The sequence below is a fragment of the Schistocerca cancellata genome, chromosome 7, assembly GCF_023864275.1.
Source record: "Schistocerca cancellata isolate TAMUIC-IGC-003103 chromosome 7, iqSchCanc2.1, whole genome shotgun sequence".
Taxonomy (NCBI): Eukaryota; Metazoa; Arthropoda; class Insecta; order Orthoptera; family Acrididae; genus Schistocerca; species Schistocerca cancellata.
The window spans coordinates 389,134,703-389,155,652 of NC_064632.1; the positions used below are offsets into that span (position 1 = coordinate 389,134,703).

The 20,950-nt window shown below is 44.3% G+C and overlaps 1 protein-coding gene across 3 annotated transcripts in view; it reads right to left on the minus strand.

Annotated features, from left to right (window-relative positions):
• The window catches only part of LOC126091901 (ATP-binding cassette sub-family G member 1-like), an 816,748-nt gene that overhangs the window by 75,641 nt on the left and 720,157 nt on the right, over nucleotides 1-20,950 (minus strand). For all 3 annotated transcript variants that reach the window (XM_049907201.1, XM_049907200.1, XM_049907202.1), the window contains one exon: nucleotides 20,079-20,196. In XM_049907201.1, coding sequence (XP_049763158.1) covers nucleotides 20,079-20,196 — 118 coding nt within the window. The remainder of the gene's footprint in view (nucleotides 1-20,078; nucleotides 20,197-20,950) is intronic.

Genomic DNA, 20,950 nt, shown 5'->3' on the forward strand with positions numbered 1-20,950 from the left:
ACTAAGGAATGTCCGCTCCCGGTAGCTGAGTGGTCAGCGCGACAGAATGTCAACCCTAAGGGCCCGGGTTCGATTCCCGGCTGGGTCGGAGATTTTCTCCTCTCACGGACTGGGTGTTGTGTTGAACTAATCATCATCATCATTTCATCCCCATCGATGCGCAAATCGCCTATGTGGCGTCAAATGGCATCTATTTTACTGAAGAATGACTTCGCAAACTGCGATTATGGTTCAGCATTAGCTGCACAATAATCCAGAACAAATGAAATTTTGTGCCGGATTGGGGCTCGAACCTGGATTTTCCGCTTCTCGCGAACGGTCGCCTTAACCATTTCAGATATCCGAGCACGCCTCCAGCTGCGACCCAAATATTCATTTGTGCTGATGTCTGTTATATTCCCTTGTCTTCGCACTAGATACCGTGATTCACGCAGAGGGTGAGACGCTTTGTCTATCGTCAAATTGCATTGCCAAGAAAGAAATATTTAAGTATTTAGTGCCATGGCAAGCAATTTGATGGGAGAAATGCAGTGTCTTACCCCGGGCGGGAATCACAGTAACATAGTGGGAGTAAAAGGGGATGAAGACAACAGGACAGTTGGAGATTTGGGTCGCACCTGGAGGCGTGCTCGGACAGCCGAAGTTGTTACGACGACTGCTCACACGACAAGCAGGAAATCCGGGTTCGAAACCTGCTCCGGCACGAATTGTAATTTGGTCTGAAATATTCAACAGCTGATGCTGAGCCATAATCTCCGTTTTCGAATTCATTCTGCACTGAAAGCCGTTGTTAATCGTTAGCGCAATGCATCCATCTCCAAAGGAACATTACTTCGGACTACGCACTACAACACAGACAGTTCACTACAGCAGAGTCTATTGTTGCAGCCTTCCTTGACGTGGCAGCAGAGAGAGGTGGATGGACAGTGATGTAGTCAGTGATAACATTGGACACAGCGTTGTCACTAGCATGTATTTTCGGACAAGGCCCACTTGTGCGCGCAGCATCACGGTGAACATGTCCCTGTGTGGATGCTATAAGCGGAATGATCGTTGCTAGCTCGCATTTCCCACTTTCATATGGGCTCAGCATGTGATGTGATGGCATGGACTGCCATAGGATAGCCAACATCACTTCCGGTTCGAATTTCCGATACTTTGGACAACAGTCGTTAACACTGCCGACCTTCCTTAAGTTCTCAGGGACGTGACGTTATCTTTCAACACAAGACTACATACGCTGAAGGAAGAAAATTATAATATCAAAAAATAATTAACGTAGAGTATTCAAATTTCGGGTATATATTTGTCTAGGTAACATATTTAAGGGATTAACATTGCAAGATTACAGGTTAATGTAAGCGCGAGATAACTCACTGCAAATGTGAAATGCTGGTACATTAATTACCGATGTAACGCCAGGGCATTGAGTCAAACAGAGCTTGGATGGCATGTACAGGTATAGCTGCCCATGCAGCTTCAACACGATACCACAGTTCATCAAGAGTAGTGGCTGGCGTATTGTGACGAGCCAGTTGCTCGGCCACCATTGACCAAACGTTTTCAGTTGGTGAGAGATCTGGAGAATGTGCTGGCCAGGGCAGCAGTCGAACATTTTCTGTATCCAGAAATGCCCGTACAGAACCTGCAATATGCGGTCGTGCATTATCCTGCTGATAGGTAGGGTTTCGCAGGGCTCGAATGAAGGGTAGAGCCACGGGTCGTAACACATCTGAAATGTAACGTTTACTGTTCAAAGTGCCGTCAATGCGAACAAGAGGTGACCGTGACGTGTAACCAATTGCACCCCATACCATCACGCCGGGTGATACGCCAGTATGGCGATGACGAATACACGCTTCCAATGTGCGTTCACCGCGATGTCACCAAACGTGGATGCTACCATCATGATGCTGTGAACAGAACCTGGATTCATTCGAGAAAATGACGTTTTGCCATTCGTGCACCCAGGTTCGTCGTTGAGTACACCATCGGAGGCGCTCCTGTCTGTGATGCAGCGTCAAGGGTAAGCGCAGCCATGGTCTTCGAGCTGATATTCCATGCTGCTGCACGAACTGTTCGTGCAGATGGTTGTCTTGCAAACGTCCCCATGTGTTGACTTAGGGATCGAGACGTGGCTGCACGATCGGTTACAGGCATGCGGATGAGATGCCTGTCATCTCGACTGCTAGTGATATGAGGCCGTTGGGATCCAGCCCGGCGTTCCGTATTACCCTCCTGAACCCACCGATTCCATATTCTGCTAACAGTCATTGGATTTCGACCAACGCGAGCAGAAATGTCGCGATACGATAAACCGCAATCGCGATAGGCTACAATCCGACCTTTATCAAAGTCGGAAACGTGATGGTACGCATTTCTCCTCCTTACACGAGGCATCACAACAACGTTTCACCAGGCAACGCCGTTCAACTGCTGTTTGTGTATGAGAAATCGGTCCGGCCGGAGTGGCCGTGCGGTTCTAGGCGCTACAGTCTGGAACCGCGAGACCGCTACGGTCGCAGGTTCAAATCTTGCTTCGGGCATGGATGTGTGTGATGTCCTTAGGTTAGTTAGGTTTAAGTAGTTCTAAGTTCTAGGGGACTGATGACCTCAGAAGTTGAGTCCCATAGTGCTCAGAGGCATTTGAACCATCAGATCATCATATGCTTTGAGATCGCTCTTTCTCTTGAATAAATCATCCAATGTTTCTGAAGTTATTATTTTTGTTTGTCTCTACGTGTACATCGCATCGATAGATTTCCGTCTCATTCGGACAATCCCTCCATGGTGCGTCGATTTTGTTTTTCTTAGAATATATTTACATGTTTAATAAAGATCTTAACTGTAACAATTACGTACGTTTATCAGAAGGAAGGGAAACCATACGTAATAGACTGAAGTACAAAGCAGTAACACTGCAAACGCCAATGATTACCCGACACAGTATTCCTAACTGGTTAACGTTGACTGCTAAAAAATGGCTCTAAGCACTATGTGACTTAACATCTGAGGTCATCAGCCCCCTAGACTTAGAACTACTTAAACCTAACATACCTAAGGACACTACACACATCCATGCCCGAGGTAGGATTTGAACCTACGGACGTAGCGGTCGCGCGGTTCCAGACTGCAGCGCCTAGAACCGCTTGGCCACCCCGGCCTGTACATGTACAACGTATCCATAGATTTCAGTCTCATTTGGACAATCCCTTCATGTCAAGTCGATTTTGTTTTGTGTTAGAGTGTATTTACATGTTTAATAAAGATCTTAACTGTAACAATTACGTACATTTATCAGAAGGAAGGGAAACCAAACGTAATAGACTGAAGTACAAAGCAGTAACACTGCAAACGTCAATGATTACCCGACCAGTATTGCCAGCTGGTTAACGTTGACTGCTAAAAAATGGCTCTAAGCACTATGGGACTTAACATCTGAGGTCATCAGCCCCCTAGACTTAGAACTACTTAAAACTAACCTAAGGACATCACACACATCCATGCCCGAGGCAGGATTCGAACCTGCGAGCGTAGCAGCCTAGAACCGTTCGCCACAGTGGCCGGCGTTGACTTCTACAGAAAACAAATGACTGCCTACTGACTCAGGTCTAGGGAGCCCATTGGCCAAAATAGTATTTAGCACACAGGTCTGTAACTTGTATTCTCAGCGCGCTTGAACTGTACGATTCACAAGGAATGAGAAAATCGGAGCAGGACCTGTCTTTCTTGAACTGTAAATCCTGTGCTTATTACTAACAGTTCATAATGTTTTACTTTCGCTGAGCATGTATTGAATTTCACAGCGCTCAATCAACGTAGACTGAAGTCCCGCAATGTAGCTTCACATGCGTGCTCTGTTTCACGCACGTAAGAATTATTTCTACAACTACGAGGTCGTCGCAAGTTCAAGGCTGCGACAAGTGGTGTTATTGTGACCGTGGACTGGAAACGGCGCTGTTACGAAACGAGTCGAATGACAGTTGCTTGCGTGCTTCGTTTATCTGAAGCGGGGCGGATGGAAAGCGGAGCAAAAAGAGCACAACGCAGATAAAGCAGCTGCTGCGTGGCGGAAACCGTGAATCATTGTCATAGGCTGGAGCATGTGACCAGCTGAGTCGAGGCATCTGATTCACGAGGGGCGAGCAGTTCAACAAAGCGCGCTTACGAAAAATTTCATCAATTGTCTGCATGTCCTAGTAATAGGCACGAGTAATCAACGTGTCTCGCGCAAAAATACTTACCTAATTTTGAAAAAAAAAAAAAAAAGACAGACATAATGTCTGATAGGATAGCCGCAATCAGTGACTTTACAGTGTTACTTATTATCCGTTTCGCTGGCCGGGTGGCCGAGCGGTTCGAGGCGCTACAGTCTGGAACCGCGCGACCGCTACGGTCGCAGGTTCGAATCCTGCCTCGTGCATGGATGTGTATGATGTCCTTAGGTTAGTTAGGTTTAAATAGTTCTAAGTTCTAGGAGACTGATGACCTCTGTAGTTCAGTCCCATGGTGCTCAGAGCCATTTTTTTTATTATCCGTTTTGATTGCAAAATGTTTATTCATAGGACCGGTTTCGGTTCATCTAGAACCATTTTCAGATCTGATATTCACATGTGACGCAGCATTTTTAAAGTTGCTGTATTTGGACGGTATACTCCTGTAACCGAATTATCAGATCTGAAGATGGTTTTAGATGAACCGAAACCGGTCATATGAATAAACATTTTGCAATCAAAACGGATTATAAGTAACACTTACCTCATTCGTTGAAACTGTTCTGTTTACTATAGAGGAGTGGACCGATGTGCCGTTAGTTACATTCCAGTTTTTATCAGTGGGATGGTTTAAGGGAAAGTTCCTATGGTGTGCTGGTTATAACGTTTGTAAGGTTAGTTCAGTTAATTACGCATGGTCTAAGATTTTTCTGGTTAAGATTTTTCTGTGTTGCTTCCGCTTGGAATGAAACTGACTTTCGGTTGCCATTGTAGCAGTGGTCTGGAGGAGGAGGAGGAGGAGGAAATTACTGTTTAACGTCCCGTCGACATCGGAAGTTCACTGAGGCTTTTTGCGGATGATACTGTGGTATATCGAGAGGTTGTAACAATGGAAAATTGTACTGAAATGCAGGAGGATCTGCAGCTACAATATAGCAGGTCAGCAACTGGAAGCAGTTAATTCCATAAGTTATCTGGGAGTACGCATTAGGAGTGATTTAAATGGAATGTACATATAAAGTTGATCGTCGGTAAAGCAGATGCCAGACTGAGATTCATTGGAAGAATCCTAAGGAAATGCAATGCGAAAACAAAGGAAGTAGGTTACAGTACGCTTGTTCGCCCACTGCTTGCATACTACTAAGCAGTGTGGGATCCGTTCCAGATAGGGTTGATAGAAGAGATAGAGAAGATCCAACGGAGAGCAGCGCGCTTCGTTACAGGATCATTTAGTAATCGCGAAAGCGTTACGGAGATGATAGATAGACTCCAGTGGAAGACTCTGCAGGAGAGACGTTCAGTAGCTCGGTACAGGCTTTTGTTGAAGTTTCGAGAACATACCTTCACCGAGGAGTCAAGCAGTATATTGCTCCCTCCTACGTATATCTCGCGATGAGACCATGAGGATAGACGCCGGCCGAAGTGGCCGTGCGGTTAAAGGCGCTGCAGTCTGGAACCGCAAGACCGCTACGGTCGCAGGTTCGAATCCTGCCTCGGGCATGGATGTTTGTGATGTCCTTAGGTTAGTTAGGTTTACTAGTTCTAAGTTCTAGGGGACTAATGACCTCAGCAGTTGAGTCCCATAGTGCTCAGAGCCATTTGAACCAACCATGAGGATAAAATCAGAGAGATTAGAGCCCACACAGAGGCATACCGACAATCCTTCTTTCCACGAACAATACGAGACTGGAATAGAAGGGAGAACCGATAGAGGTACTCAAGGTACCCTCCGCCACACACCGTCAGGTGGCTTGCGGAGTATGGATGTAGATGCAGACAGCCGGCCGTTGTGGCGGAGCGATTCTAGGCGCTTCAGTCTGGAACCGCGCTACCGCTACGGTCGCAGGTTCGAATCCTTCCTCGGGCATTGATGTGTGTGATGTCCTTAGGTTAGTTAGGTTTACGTAGTTCTAAGTTCTAGGGGACTCATGACATCAGACGTTAAGTCCCATAGTGCTCAGAGCAATTTGAACCATTTTTCGTCCCGTCGACAACGAGGTCAATTGAGACGGAGGAAAGCTCTGATTAAGGAAGTGTGGGAAAGGAAATCGACCGTGCCCTTTCAAAGGAACCATCCTGGCATTTGCTTGAAGTGATTTAAGGAAATACGGAAAACCTATATCACGATGGTCGGGCGCGAGTCCAGAGTGCTAACCACTGCGCCACCTCGCTCGATGTGGCATTGGTTAGCGATATAGGACCATTAGAGAATAGAAACGGAGCGAATGCAAGTCTAACGTTCGGGTTGCATAGCTCACAAATCAAGGCGCCGCGGTTGCATCAGTGCTAACGGGCTTACTTAATTCCCGCTGTAGTTCCGCGAATATGACGAGTCTGAGAACTGTGGCGCTGCGGTCGCTTCATACTCGTCGACGTTTTCTCTTCATGAAGCGTTCAGGAGTGTAAGGCTAGTCGTGACATCGTTACTACGAAAGATGAGTACACGATCTTGCTGGTGTAAAGCATAATTGACAAGGCGAAATGACCGATTGTCGAGATCAGCTAGCCTTTAACGAAGCTGTTTTCTGTGAGACTGGGAAGGGTATAAGACGAAAACTGAATGAGGTAAAGTACCAACGCAGATGTGTTGCATCACAGGAGGAGTGGTATCTGGAATAAGTCTCACGCTATAGCCCACACTTCAGATGAAAAACATGCAAATTTTGTCCAATGCAAACGAAATGTTTGTGTTCTTGTTTATTCCACCTTCACCATCAGAAAACATATGGGCTGTGTCAAACGAAAACAGGGCACGGAGCAACGTTACTGTTATATCCCTGCCCCAAAAGCGCGCTATTTCTGTATCCTTTTGATCATGGCAACAAGCGGCTATGGGCTAACAGTGAGCTGTGTAGGTTACCATTCATTTCTGCAATTTACTTTTAATAAATGATCACCAGTTCATCCTCATGTCATGTTTTCTGGCGCTGTCGTTACACACTAGGTGAAGCCTCAAAAGTATTTATACGTCAGCGTAATTGTTAGACATTCTCTGAATAGATATTAAATATTAAAATAAATTAATAAGAATCTTCGGAAAAAATTATATAAATGTGTGTATAAAACAAAACATGAATCACTGCTGAACGATCAGTCATTATATTGGTATAAAACTTCCTTCTATCATTTAGGCAGTTCATATATTTTGTCACATTTAAGCTTACACTTGAAAATGGCTACAAAGCCGAAATCATGATTGTGTGAAATAAGCGAATAGTAATTTACGGTTTAATGGTGGAAATATCTTTCAAAATGGTTGCGAGTCCGCCTGTACTCTGACACTAATAGCTAGGGCATAACCACCTATTGCAAGCTAACACACACGCACAAGCGACAAACGCCGGCAAGCCTCTGCATATTAGCAACGTTGACTGGATATGCCAGCTGCTACTAAAGCCGAGCAACGGGCTACAGCAGGGAGACCGACAAGCTCGCACACTTACGCACAAACAAATCGCCATCACCCTACACTGTGAATCTGATATATGACCTATCGGATACAAAACGATGATGAACCCAACAGTTACAGGTATGCTGACGCCGACCGAGAAGCCAACACCGGCTCCCAGCGGCAGCCGCCTAGTAACAGCACCGCACAACGCCAAGGGTATCGACCTGCATGATACCCACTACTATCAAAGCCTACCCTTGCATGACCTGCCGCAGGCCGCAAGAAAACCGCTACTGCTCTTACAACCCGACCCAACTACCACAGGAATTTTTTTCCCTTGGCTCTCGCCTTGGCACTTTTTTTTCCCTCTGCCCTTCAAACCGTTACCTTTCGTTCAACTTCGATCCAGTCTATCTCCAGATGAGCGCGTATTAATAGTTAACCTTAACCAGACGTTCGCAAACATCGCAATACAAACATCCTGTCCTTTTGCAGAGATGGCAGTAGACCTTTTGCGTTGGGCGTCATGCCGGTGTGGGCGTGGAGGAGCTCCATCTCTGTAATAATAATAATAATAATAATAATAATAATAATAATAAGAAGAAGAAGAAGAAGAAGAAGAAAAAGCCTGTACTCCACAACGGAATCAGGTGACGAGTGGGCAGCGGCGCAGACTCGCAAGTCGAGTCTACGGACACACGGAGACAGTGAGTTCGGAGATGATGTCACTAGCAAGTTTAAAGCGAGTATACGGAGCTTATTTATGATATCTAAAGACCATACGTTTGCTGTTGCTTCTCTGTTCCTCGTTTTAGTCAAGTAAGAGCGCGTTTTTGTTAGAATCGAAAGTAACACATCCACCTCCAAACTAAAGCGGTTTAAACCAAACAGTTACTGCAGTTTAATTTAATGTATTGGTCTACATGGTACTGCGCCCTCACCCGCGTGGTAGCAGCTGTCTGTCGATGGACAGATGTGGTGGGATGTAACGACATGTCTGTCAACTACAGAACTTTCGGGCAAGAGCACTCAGCATTGCGGCGGTTTATTCAGGAGTGCCTACTGCCGGGCAGTAACAGTAGAAGAGGCAGCAAAAGCATTTGAAGTAACGTGGATACACCCATACAGTCCTAATGTTTATTCAGCACAAGATTTTGCTCAGGCTCATGTAATCGCATGAGACGAACTGCATTTCAGGTCATCGAGTGTAAGAACACGACTGGAGACAGTGGTGGAGCGAGAGAAAGGCAGCTGGGAACATCTACGAGAGTGCTGGAAGTCAATGTCTCGCGGGTGCACAAGACCGTTTCTGAAATCTGCCCTCTGTCTGTAGTCTGTAGACAGCAGGCAGAGACTGCTCAAAAATAGGAAATTCTCTCTGCATCACTGGTGAAGAATACCCGGGACAGAAACGGAAAACTGAGGTGAAGCAGCAAAACCGAAGGACAGGAGAAAATGGAAACAGGATCTTCTACGACAGAAAAAAAAATGTGCGAAAAGGAAATTGCTCACAGCACCTCAGGAAAAAAAAAGAATTGTATTTGCCCAGGGTGCGGATATGATTTTGATAATGGGTCGATACGTTGTGGTAAAGGGAAACAACTGTGGCATGAAGACTGTACGGGTTTTGATGGAGTAGAACATTACCTTTGTGAACACTATAGGAGAATTTCACGAGCGAATTCTTATCCGACTGAACGAGTACTCTTCGTCACCTTTGCGGCAGCTGGTACATAGTTAAAATCTTTTGTATTCTCTCTCTTATTGTGTCTGTCTCAAGAGAAAAATAAATTATTTACAATGATTTATAAAAAATGGTTCAAATGGCTCTGAGCACTATGGGACTTAACATCTGAGGTCATCAATCTCCTAGAACTTAGAACTACTTAAACCTAACTAACCTAAAGACATCACACTCATCAATGCCCGAGGCAGGATTCGAACCTGCGACCGTAGCGGTCGCGTGGTTGCAGACTGATGCCCCTAGAGCCGCTCGGCCACACTGGCCGGCATGTAGATGCTTAAATCGCAGATTGGTGAATAAAAAGATTGCAATAAAATATTAAATTGATAACTGGAATTTATCCCTTAGTTGAATACCCTAGTCTGATGATGCTGGTAACTTGCTACTATCGACCACTATATTATTGCACTTCCTCTCCTGTGGTCGTTATAGGAAACATACGGCGACGTTACAGTAAACAAGTGCAGCGGTGACAAAGAAAAACATATCGTACTGTGAATGTTGCAGAACAGTTGCATATGTACTGTCAAGTGATTTAGCGTGTCCTCGTGAAATATCAAGATAGAAAGTCTCTCCGAGGTGGAATAATATTGTGTTCGACTAATATTTCACGAAGCTAAGGAGTAAACAAATGCAAGTTGTTGTAAAAATATTTTAATATCGGTATTTTCATTTTGGGACTTTAGTTTTACATTCTTTCTCCCTGAAAGTTTGATGTTCACACAACTGTGCACACAATACACGTGAATGACTCGTTTTGTATTTTAAAAAAAATACAGTTTATCGTCCTGCCGAAGACGAGGTCATTAGAGACGGAGCAGAAGCTAGGATTCTAGAAAGGATAGGGGAAAGAAATAGGCCGATTCATTTTCATAGGATTTCATCTTGCATTTACCAAGTAATTTGGAGGAACCATGAAAAACCTAAATGTGGTGCCTATTTGAATCGGTCTTCCGAAAGTGAAACCAATTGTCAGACTACATCTCCCCGGATGCGACCTAGTTTACTTAGTTCCGTTTCACGATTCTCTGTAGTGTTTCTGTTTGCATGTTTGCTAGTCGATTAGAAGATACTTGAACAATCATATCTCTTCTGCCGCTTCAGTTTCGTTTGTCATCAAAAGACAGAGAAAAAGACATATGAAGACGATCGGCACTGTATCTGTCATCTTCCATACTTAGAGCAAAGCAGTCCCCATTGTGGCCTCACGGAATAATTTGCGCACCTTTGTTGATTTTAAAAGAAACATTTGACAGTATACGCAGACGGTTTTACCGCAATGGTAACACCGGTTCCTCTCACAGATATCAGACAAAGATGCATTCTGTCAGTATTCCTTTTCATATTATTCTTAGATTTCGAATGAGAAAAACTATGGACAACTCTATATTTGGCATACGTTTGAACGAGCAATCTAGGCTTAAGGATTCGGATTTTGCTGATGACATAGTTCCTCTAGCAGGAACACTCCAAAGTTTGTGACTAATTACTACCTAGATGGATGGAATGACTAGTCCTGTAGAGCTAAAGATAGTGATAAAACAAAAACAATGTTCATAAAAAGTGGAATTGTATCTACTCAAATCGTAGAGCAACAGAAGGTATCGCAGGATGTTGACGGATTTCCGTATCTCGGCAGCCTTTTAAGTAATACCAGAGACAAAGATATTGCAGAATTGTGAACAAATTTGCAGTCTTCCAACGAACGCAGTCCCACCGCCAGTTACACTGTACGTGTATGTCCACAAAGCTTCGGCGGCTCTCCCCCATCATCCTACTGATGGCTACGGAGAATATCTGCAAAATCAGTATATAATCTCAATGTTTTTCACCAACGAAACCTGAGGCGAATTTTGAAAATCAGCTGCCGCGACATCGTTTAAATGATGGACTGCTGGGAAGAAGTGGTCTAGGAAGCCCGGATAAAATCGTCTCCGAAAGAAGACTGAGGCTTGCGTGGCACTTTCTACACATGAAAGGTGGAAGAATCCCAAATCAACAGTATTTTGGAAACTAACGGATGGATACAGAAGTAGACGACGACCTCGTGACGCCTGGAAACGAACTTCAGAACGTTTGATAAGTAACTTAATTGCATGGACATGAATGGGGAGGACACTGAAAACCTAACACCTGATCGAGTTCACTGGAGTAAACTTGTTGCCCGATATGCTACATCTACATACCCTCCAGTTCACACTCAGGTGTCTGGTGGAGGAGTCTTAAAACCACTTTCAAAACTATTTCTCTACCGTTTTGCGCGTGGGGAAAACGAACACTTAATCTTCCCACTTGAGCTCTGATTTTTACAAATATTTTATTACGATGATAATTTCTCCCTATGTAGGTTGGCGACAGTAAAATATTTTCCCATTCAGCGGGGAAAGTTGGTGACTAAAATTTCGCGGAAAGATCGCGCCGCAACGAAAATGCCTTTGTTTTAATGACTGCCAGCCCACCTCGCTTTCATATCAGTGACCTCTCTCCCTTATATCGCGGTAATACAAAACGAGCTGACCTCCTTTGGACCTCTTCGATTCCTAGCAACATTGGAGGAACTATGTCTAAGTAAGTCTGTATTAGTGTGCACAAGTGCTTAACTTGTATGCACATTCTGTTAAGATTCAACTTGCAGTGCATTGATAAGCGATTTATTCTCGCTCTCACTAATAGGCATGTTGGTGCATAAACAACAATGGCCGGCTCGTGTACATTAACGTTAAACGTATAAGCTTCTGGCACATGTAGGTAATACAGACTCGGACCGAATCCGAGCGGCTGATTGACGACTGTGTGTCTGGTACACTGGCGAACCCTACTGTGGTGTTTAGATGGTTTTCCGCGCTCGTTTAGACAAATGCTAGGTTGATCCCCAACTGGCGCCTCGGAAAATATGACACACAAACAGTTAACACACAGTAATACGCAACACTGTTTGTATGATTCACAAGCAGATGGTGCACACAGTTGCTAAGAAACCTGGAGGAGACGATTGTGGCGTCAGGAATTAGAGACCTCCATCACGTTTTTCTATCTGTTCAAAATGGTTCAAATGGCTCTGAGCACTATGGAACTTAACATCTGAGGTCATCAGTCCCCTAGAACTTAGAACTAGTGAAACCTAACCAACCTAAGGACATCACACACATCGATGCCCGAGGCAGGATTCGAACCTGCGACCGTAGCAGTCGCGCGGTTGCGGACTGAAGCGCCTAGAACCGCTCGGCCACCGCGGCCGTCTTTTATCTGTTTGTGAAGACTAGTCTCGGGAACGACTGTAGAGATTTTGACACGGTTTTTACTAATAGAAAGACTAATTTACGAGAAAGGTTTGTGTACATCTCTACATATTATAAACAAGTCGCCCGGCTGCAGATACTTACAGCTACCAGAGAGAAGCCGATGCGGGTCGCTAGTGTTAAAATAAAATAAATCTGCTAGATCATGAAAAAACAGCCGGCCCCGCATGACACGGATAACCACAAAGGTCAAGGAGGGAGGACCCAACAAGGAACGGGAGAACAATATAACAAACGTACATTACGGCCGTGTCTGACATCATCGGTGGAGGGTCACGTGACCGGCCCATACCGACAAGCATGCTTTTTTTTGTGGAGGTGACTAATATTTTATCTGGTGCACTTATCGTGCAACAGTACTAATCCTCACGCCTTTCCAGCAATATTGTCTGTCTTACAGTTAAAGACATCTTAAACCAGACTAAGCATATAACATCACACAATACCTAAAAGGAAACCACGTCAATAATATCGGATTTTTAAACGATATGTTTCCTAGGAATAACTTAGCAGTCTAACACTCATAATAAAGCAATATAGCACGGTGCGATGGAAACTACACTGTGCAGTCACACCGACAGGGATGTGGAACCACGCCGACTTGAATGCCGTAGCCAGCAGCGCAAGGTTTCTCGGTTGAGGATCCATGGTGCGTACAGTCCGATCGAGATGGTCCCATAGATTCTCCCGATGCAGCTGACATCATTAATCCCTTCCCTTTTCTTTATTTCCCCCCTCCACCTTCAATTTACATATAATGTATCACAGCTGCGGATTCCACGTGGAAAGAACAGACACCACGCATTCATACAATTCTCGATTGGGTTTAGATCTGGGGAGTTTCGGGTTAGGGGATAACGGTAACCTCATCCTGGTGCTCTTCGAACCACGGAGGTACACTGCGAACTGTGTGACACGGTGTATTGTCCTGCATGTAGATGCCATCATACCAAGGAAAAAAAGTGTATTTATGGATGGACGTTCAAAATGGCTCTGAGCACTATGGGACTCAACTGCTGAGGTCATTAGTCCCCTAGAATTTAGAACTAGTTAAACCTAACTAACCTAAGGACATCACAAACATCCATGCCCGAGGCAGGATTCGAACCTGCGACCGTAGCGGTCTTGCGGTTCCAGACTGCAGCGCCTTTAACCGCACGGCCACTTCGGCCGGCTATGGATGGACGTGCTCACCAAGGACAGATACATACTTGTGTTGATCCACTGCTCCTTCCAAAGTGACGAGATCACCTAGGGAATGCCACGAAAACATTCCCCAGACCATTAAGTTCCCTCTTGATTGCAGGGTATTTGCTTTCAGACATTTCACGCCGTACATGCCAACGCCAATCTGACTCACTGGACGTCCAGTTGCGGTAATGGCATACAAATTCCGATCTTCGTCACCGATGAACAGCTATCAGCACAGATGCATGAACCAGGCGCCTGCTCAGGAGGGCCAAACGTGGCAACGTTCGCTGAATGGTCGTTGAAGAGACACTGTTGATAGCCTCTTGATCCACTTGGGCGGTCAGTTGCTCGACAGTTGCTCATATATTCGCCGGTCCCCAACAACACAGTCGTCGTTCACCCCTGTCATCTATGGCCTGTGGTGTGCTACAGTTGCCTCTGTGCCAGTTTTGGGTAGCGGCGTTTTGCCATTCACGGTATATTTTAACCGTGGCAGCACGCATACGTAGCAGAATCGAAAAATTCTACCACACTGGTCCTGAAAACCAATGATCATGTCCTTTTGGTCATTAGATACATGGCTCCGTTTCTGCAATACGACAAAGATTGTTGCACTGTTTCCCGTTACCCCCCCCCCCCCCGATTGACTTCATATACTCATCACCGATAGCGCTACCATCTGCCGTCTGTCAGTGGTTATCGCACGTTGACGTCGAACGTAGGCGGAGGTCACATTAATGTGACCGGACTGTGTGTTATTACTTCTGAAATTGTACACATTTGTTTGAATCAGCTTATTTCGAAATAAATGGCCATAAACTTGTCCTGGGGGTTTAAACTGCTACGAAACCTGCCATAAAATCATGCTTCTTGTATTGATGTCTGTCAGATATTTGCGTAAAATGTGCTAAGCATCTGCGTAGGTGGGTTTAGAAATTTTTCCGTAGAGTACGTTCCTAACGCCCTGCAATAATAGCGTTTCCTGCTGCTGAAGTGCGATGCTCATCAAAATTCCATGACAGTGTTATCAGATTAGATTAACTGAGCCGAAATTTTCACGTAATGGCCACCTGTGAGGCCACGCGAAATGTCGTCAGTGTCTCGCTCTTAAGCCTTTACAACAGTGTTTTATCTGTTAACTTAAACACTTGATTTCGAAGGATAGATAATTAGAAGTACCAAGGACTCTAAGACTAGGAAAAAATAATGTTCTCTTCCACGCCACAAAACGATAAATGATAAACGTGTTCAGTAAACCTGTATTGAACACACAGAGTTGGTTGAAAATGAGGTACTCTCTTTTAATATTATTTTGAGTTGGGGTTAATATTCATAAACGGAGAGGATATGAACCTTCAGTCACAAACGTTGTTTTTATTTAAATCACGATGGATTTAGACCCCTGAAGGTTTGCCTTAGTGTGCTTAACATACTATTGTCATTTTTCTGATATGGCGGTTTGCGCTGGCCTTGTTCTATTACCAGTTGCATAGTACAGGTAAGTCACGCAGAATAAGCACAGTGTACACTTTACTTTCGACTTCCTGTCGCAACTTAACATTCTCACTATCTGCGAATGTCACGAACATATAAAGACGTTCAGCAATGGTTGACAGTTTAAAGTAAGATGACTTTTTTCCCAAATGAATTTAGTTCATGAATGCTAAATTCCATGTTGGAGTGTGTATTACTGGTGATCTAAACAGAGGGAGCCAGATGATGAAGGCGCGCCTTCAGAAACGTGTAGCTGTATGTTATTAATCTCCTCCCTCGAGAGAAAGAAAAAGGGCTCTCTCTATGCCCCCATACCCTTCCCAATTACCAATATTTAATATTTAAGCGCTTCTATCACGGAAGCCGTAGATTTATTCCACAATCTTTGGCTCGGTAGGTCAATACTACGCCACAGTGTACCAACCTTTTACTTTCTGTTATATCGGCAGTTACTTTGGAAGTAAGAATGAATCACATAAACTACCACGTCAAAGCAGTTCCGACGGAGATTGACCTCTGACATGACAATTTATTTTGTTAATGATCGTAATAAGACAAAGCGGTGAGTCATATATCAAATGTGTTGATGTCGGCGAAATCTGCATACGATCTCTGATCTGTACCGAAACGTCAGATCGTGTGCAGCAGGAGATCTCAGATACCGAGTGTAGTAATTGAAACTAAGAAAGTAAAAACATACGCCATCTGCCATTTGCGCCACATATCACGAAGACACAAGGGGCAGTCAAATGAAAACGAGATAGAGGGGGAAAAAGTAAGTAATCTGTTTATTACTTCATAAGTAATCGCCATACATTTATTCCACTGTGAGACAAAACGGGAATGCCTTCATGGAAAAATGTTTGCGGTTGCCTATGGAGCCACTGTTGTACCCAGGCGTGCACCTTTCGTTCGAAGCAAATAGACAGCCATGAATGTCTTTGTTCAGAACTCCAAAAATACGGAAATCGAATGGGAGCGATCGGGACTATATGGAGGATGTGTAAGGGCTTCTCAGCGAAACTTCTGCAGCGTAGACGATACAACCTTGGCAACATGTGGGCCCGCCTCCATACAGTCCCTATCTCTCACCAAGCAAATTTTCGTGTTTTTGGACCCCTGAAGAGAGACATTCATTGCAGCGGATTTGCTTCGGACGTAAGGTGCACGCCTCGGCACTATCATGGTTCTGTAGGGAACCGCAAACATTTCTTCCATGAAGGCACTGATCGTTTTGCCTCTCAATGGGGTAAATATATTAACAGTTACGACAATTACTTTTGAAACTGTAAAACGTTTATTTTCCAACTGTCTCATTTTCATTTGACTGCCTGTTGTAGATTCACAGAACATACTACATGAATCATGGTGAAATTAAACGTCGATTTTTCGATGTCTACCCCTGTACATTACGCGTGTACTATAGGAGGAAGGAAGGAAGGAGGGAAGATTAGGATTCAACGTCCTCTCGACATCTAGGTCATTGGAGACGGAGCACAAGCTCTGAATGTTTCATGAATGGGTAAGGAAATCGGCTGTGCCCTTTCAAAGGAACCATGCCGGTATCTGACTGTAGAGATTTCGTGAAAGCATAGAAAACATGAATCTGGGTGGCCGGACAGGTATTTGAACCGTCGTCTTCCCGAATGCGAGATCTGTGTACTGAGCACTGAGTCACCTCGCTTGGTATGTGCTATTTTCGGATAACTTCATTAATGCAGACGTTACTGAAGAGAACTATTGTGGCAGCCTGTTAACAAAAAATGGGTGTGAAATCTTATGGGACTTAACTGCTAAGGTCATCAGTCCCTAAGCTTACACGCTACTTAAGCTAAACTAACCTAAGGACAAACACACACACCCATGCCCGAGGGAGGACCCGAACTTCCGCCGAGATCAGCCGCACACTCTGTGGCAGCCTGTATTCAATTTTAAACATAAAACCATGAATTTAACGCGCCACTTTTTTGTACCTCAGCTGTCAGTAATCTCATGTGGTGATTAACAAAATCTGCATATCTTTCTCTCAAACTTAGACACACGTCATCCTCTGCAGACCAATGGAAAGTGCATGGAAAAGGGTACTTCCCATTGTGACCGTTCTTATGGTCTTTTTCCGTTCCATTCGCGTACGGAACGCGGAAAAAATTATTGCTTCAGTGCATCTGATCCCGCTGTAATTAGCCTGATATTATTTTCGCGATCCCTACGCGAGCGATACATTGGGAGGGAGGGGGCTGTAATATATTTCTAGATTCGTCACTTAAACTCTATAGTGAAACTTAGTAAGCAGGCTTTCATTGGTTCGTTTGCGTCTATCTTTAAGCGTCTGCTAGTTCAGTTCTTTCAGCACCTCTGTGACATTCCCCTATGGGCGAAACAAACCTGTGGCCGATGATATTGCACTTCCTTGTATACTTCAGAACCCCCTGTTGGTTCTATTTAGTACGGGTCCCACACTCATGATCGATCGAACGAGTGATTTGTAAGCAATCTCTTTTGTAGACTGCTCCCCGTTGCATTCTGCCAGTGAACCGAAGTCTGGCACCTACTTTAACTGACACTGTTGCTATGTGATCGTTCCATTTCATGTCCCTACAAATTGTTACAATCGGATATTTGCATGAGTTGATCGATACGAATCATGACTCATTAAAATTGTAGTTATAGGGTATTACTGTTTTGTGAATTGTAAAACTTTACATTTCTGAACGTTTAAAGCAAGTTGCCAATCTCTGCACAGTCTGGAACCTAATCAATATTTGGCTGAATATCTGTGCAGCATTTTTCAGAGAGTACTTCGTTATAGATAACTGCATCACTGTGAAAATTCTGGGATTACTATGAACGTTGTATGCATGGTCATTAATATACAACATAAACAACATGAGTCCCTATCACTTCCCTGAGGCACGCCTAAAGTAACTTCTGTATCTGTCGATGACTTTTCACCAAAGATAAAAAGCTGTGTACTTCTCCAGTCCAGTCACATATTTCGTTTGATACCCAATGTCATCGCAATTTCTGTAACAAGTGTTAATATGGTATTAAATCAAAGCTTTTGCTGATGTGATGAAAAATATATCGGTTATGTAAGCTAAAGGGGTCAAATATCGCCGCCCAACATATTTCTGGTTTCATTTACATAGTCCCCTTTTCTTTCGGTGCCGATTCCACGTAACAGTCCTTCCTTATTTTATCTCATTCACCCAGTTAATTGCTATATAGTTTTACATTACAAATCTTTTCAACTTCCCCTCTCCCTGATCTCCAATACCTCCTTTTAATATCATAAAGTGCTTTGCTGTGGTCATGTGTTTCCTAATTACTGGCCAATATTTGACATCTATCCCTTACAGAAAATACAGGGTGCGTCAAAAAATGTATACACACTTTGAACTGTCATAGACAATTTATTTCTCGTTCTACAAGGTTAAATATCTGTGAGAAAGTAATGTTATGTTTCTTCAACAGGCGGCAGCAGTGGCAAGGAAGTAACTGCAACATGGCGGACGTGCGTTTGAGCTTTGAAGCGCGGAAGCAGATAATTAAGTGGTACTGGAAGTGTGAGAATGTAGCTGCGGTTCGTAGACAGTGGAGTAGTGAGTATGGTACAGAACCACCTTCAAGGTTATCAATTACACGTCTATAAGACAAATTCGAAATTCATGGAACGGTGTGTGACGTGCATAAAGATCGATCAGGGTGACCTCGTACAGCTACAAGTGAGTCTTGGAACTGTTTCAGCGTTCGCCTCAAAAATCTTCAAGGCAAGCGGCACGTGAGAGTAATGTAAGTGCTAGTAGTGTGCTACGCATTCTGAAGAAAGGCAAGTTTCGTGTGTACATTCCAAGGCTGGTGAAACAGCTAAGTGACGACGTTCCAGATCGTAGGTTAGAATTTTGGGAATGGGTTCAGGAGATGGTGAGACGTGAACCGGGATTTATGGGTAGCATAATTTGGTCGGATGAAGCCCGATTCAAACTCAATGGAACTGTCAATAGGCACAATTGTGTGTACTGGGCTGAAGATAATCCTCACATTACAGTTGAAAAGGCTGTAAATTTGCCTGGTGTAAATGTGTGCTGTGGTTTGTCTGCAAGGGGACTCACTGGGCCTTTCCGCTTTGAAGGTACGGTTACTGGAGAAACGTACCTAACAATGCTTGCTGACTCCATATTCCCTGCCATTCGTGCATTATACGGTAATGATGAGTTTTATTTCCAACGAGATGGCGCCCCGCCGCACTATCATAGGGACGTACGAGCATACCTGGATCACAATGTGCCAGGCCAGTGAATAGGACGCAGGGGACCAATCGAGTTTCCTGCACGCTCTCCAATCCTCACGCCGCTGGATTTCTTCTTATAGGACGCAGTAAAAGATGAGGTGTACAAAAGTAAACCACGTAAGCTGGACACACTTTGGAATGAGATTCAAGTGGTGTGCGCAGAAATCTGATTGGACGCTTTGGTATGATGTACGGAATCAGTGGTGACTCGTACTCAGAAATGTATTGATGCTGAAGGCCACCAGTTTGAACATTAATCACATTTGCAAAGTACATTTTGGACTTTAAGCTTTCCATTTCCATAAATTTAACACTGTAGAACGGGAAATAAATTTTCTATGACGCTTCAAAGTGTGTATACAGTTTTTTGACACACCCTGTATTTATTCTGTTGCATGTAGCCTTCAGTCGTTGATAAACGAAAGGGAAGAGAGGCAGCGGCGTGCGTACTCACTTGTACAGAGCGAGCACGTTGAGTAGCGTGCTCTTGCCGGCACCGGAGGGCCCCATGATGGCGGTCAATTGGCCCGCGCAGAACTCGCCGCTCACGCCATGCAAGATCTCCTTGCGGCCTGCAACACACACAACACACCTGTCAGTACACACCTCCACCTGCCGGGCGGTGCAGCTATCTGCACTGACGAACGAGTTACATAGGACACTGGAGTGAAGCAACCAGACACTGTGCGGGGCTGTCATATGGTTACATCTTATCCTGAACGTCTGAAAGACAGTCACGTTCCCTCTCCCTCCATGGGGTACTCCCGTCTATCTCTGTTCATCTGCTCCTCCCCCTATCTCTCTCCATCTCCTCCTCTTTTTCCTTCTCTATGTCCATTCCCCCCCCCCCCTTTTCAGTTTATCTACTCTTCTCCCCCTCTCTCTGACCTTGAACCTTGTTAGCAGTTTAGCATGAATAGGTAAATCGTTTGGGATCACTGGTATACGGGATGTTAGAGATATCTCCTGTGGGTGTATCTGTAAGGGCAGTTGCTTCAATGACAGCATTTCGTATGGTTTTAATCATTAAACGAATTAGATTACGAAGTTTCGGACGATTCAGACACCGTAGTAGTATTATAATCATATGCAAATAAGCTAAAAATACAGGTTTCCTGTTTTTTTTTTTGTTAAAACAGAGGGAAAAAAAACAAAACAGTACATAGTTGTGTATACAAATTTTTGTTTAAATTTGTATATAAGGAAAAAGAATATATATATGGGACAAACAATTTGTTCAATGTTTAAACGCGCTGCTAACATAGTTAAACTGCGAGGAAGAAAACGAAACCACACATTTTCACAGCACAGCCTTTTGTTTCTTAC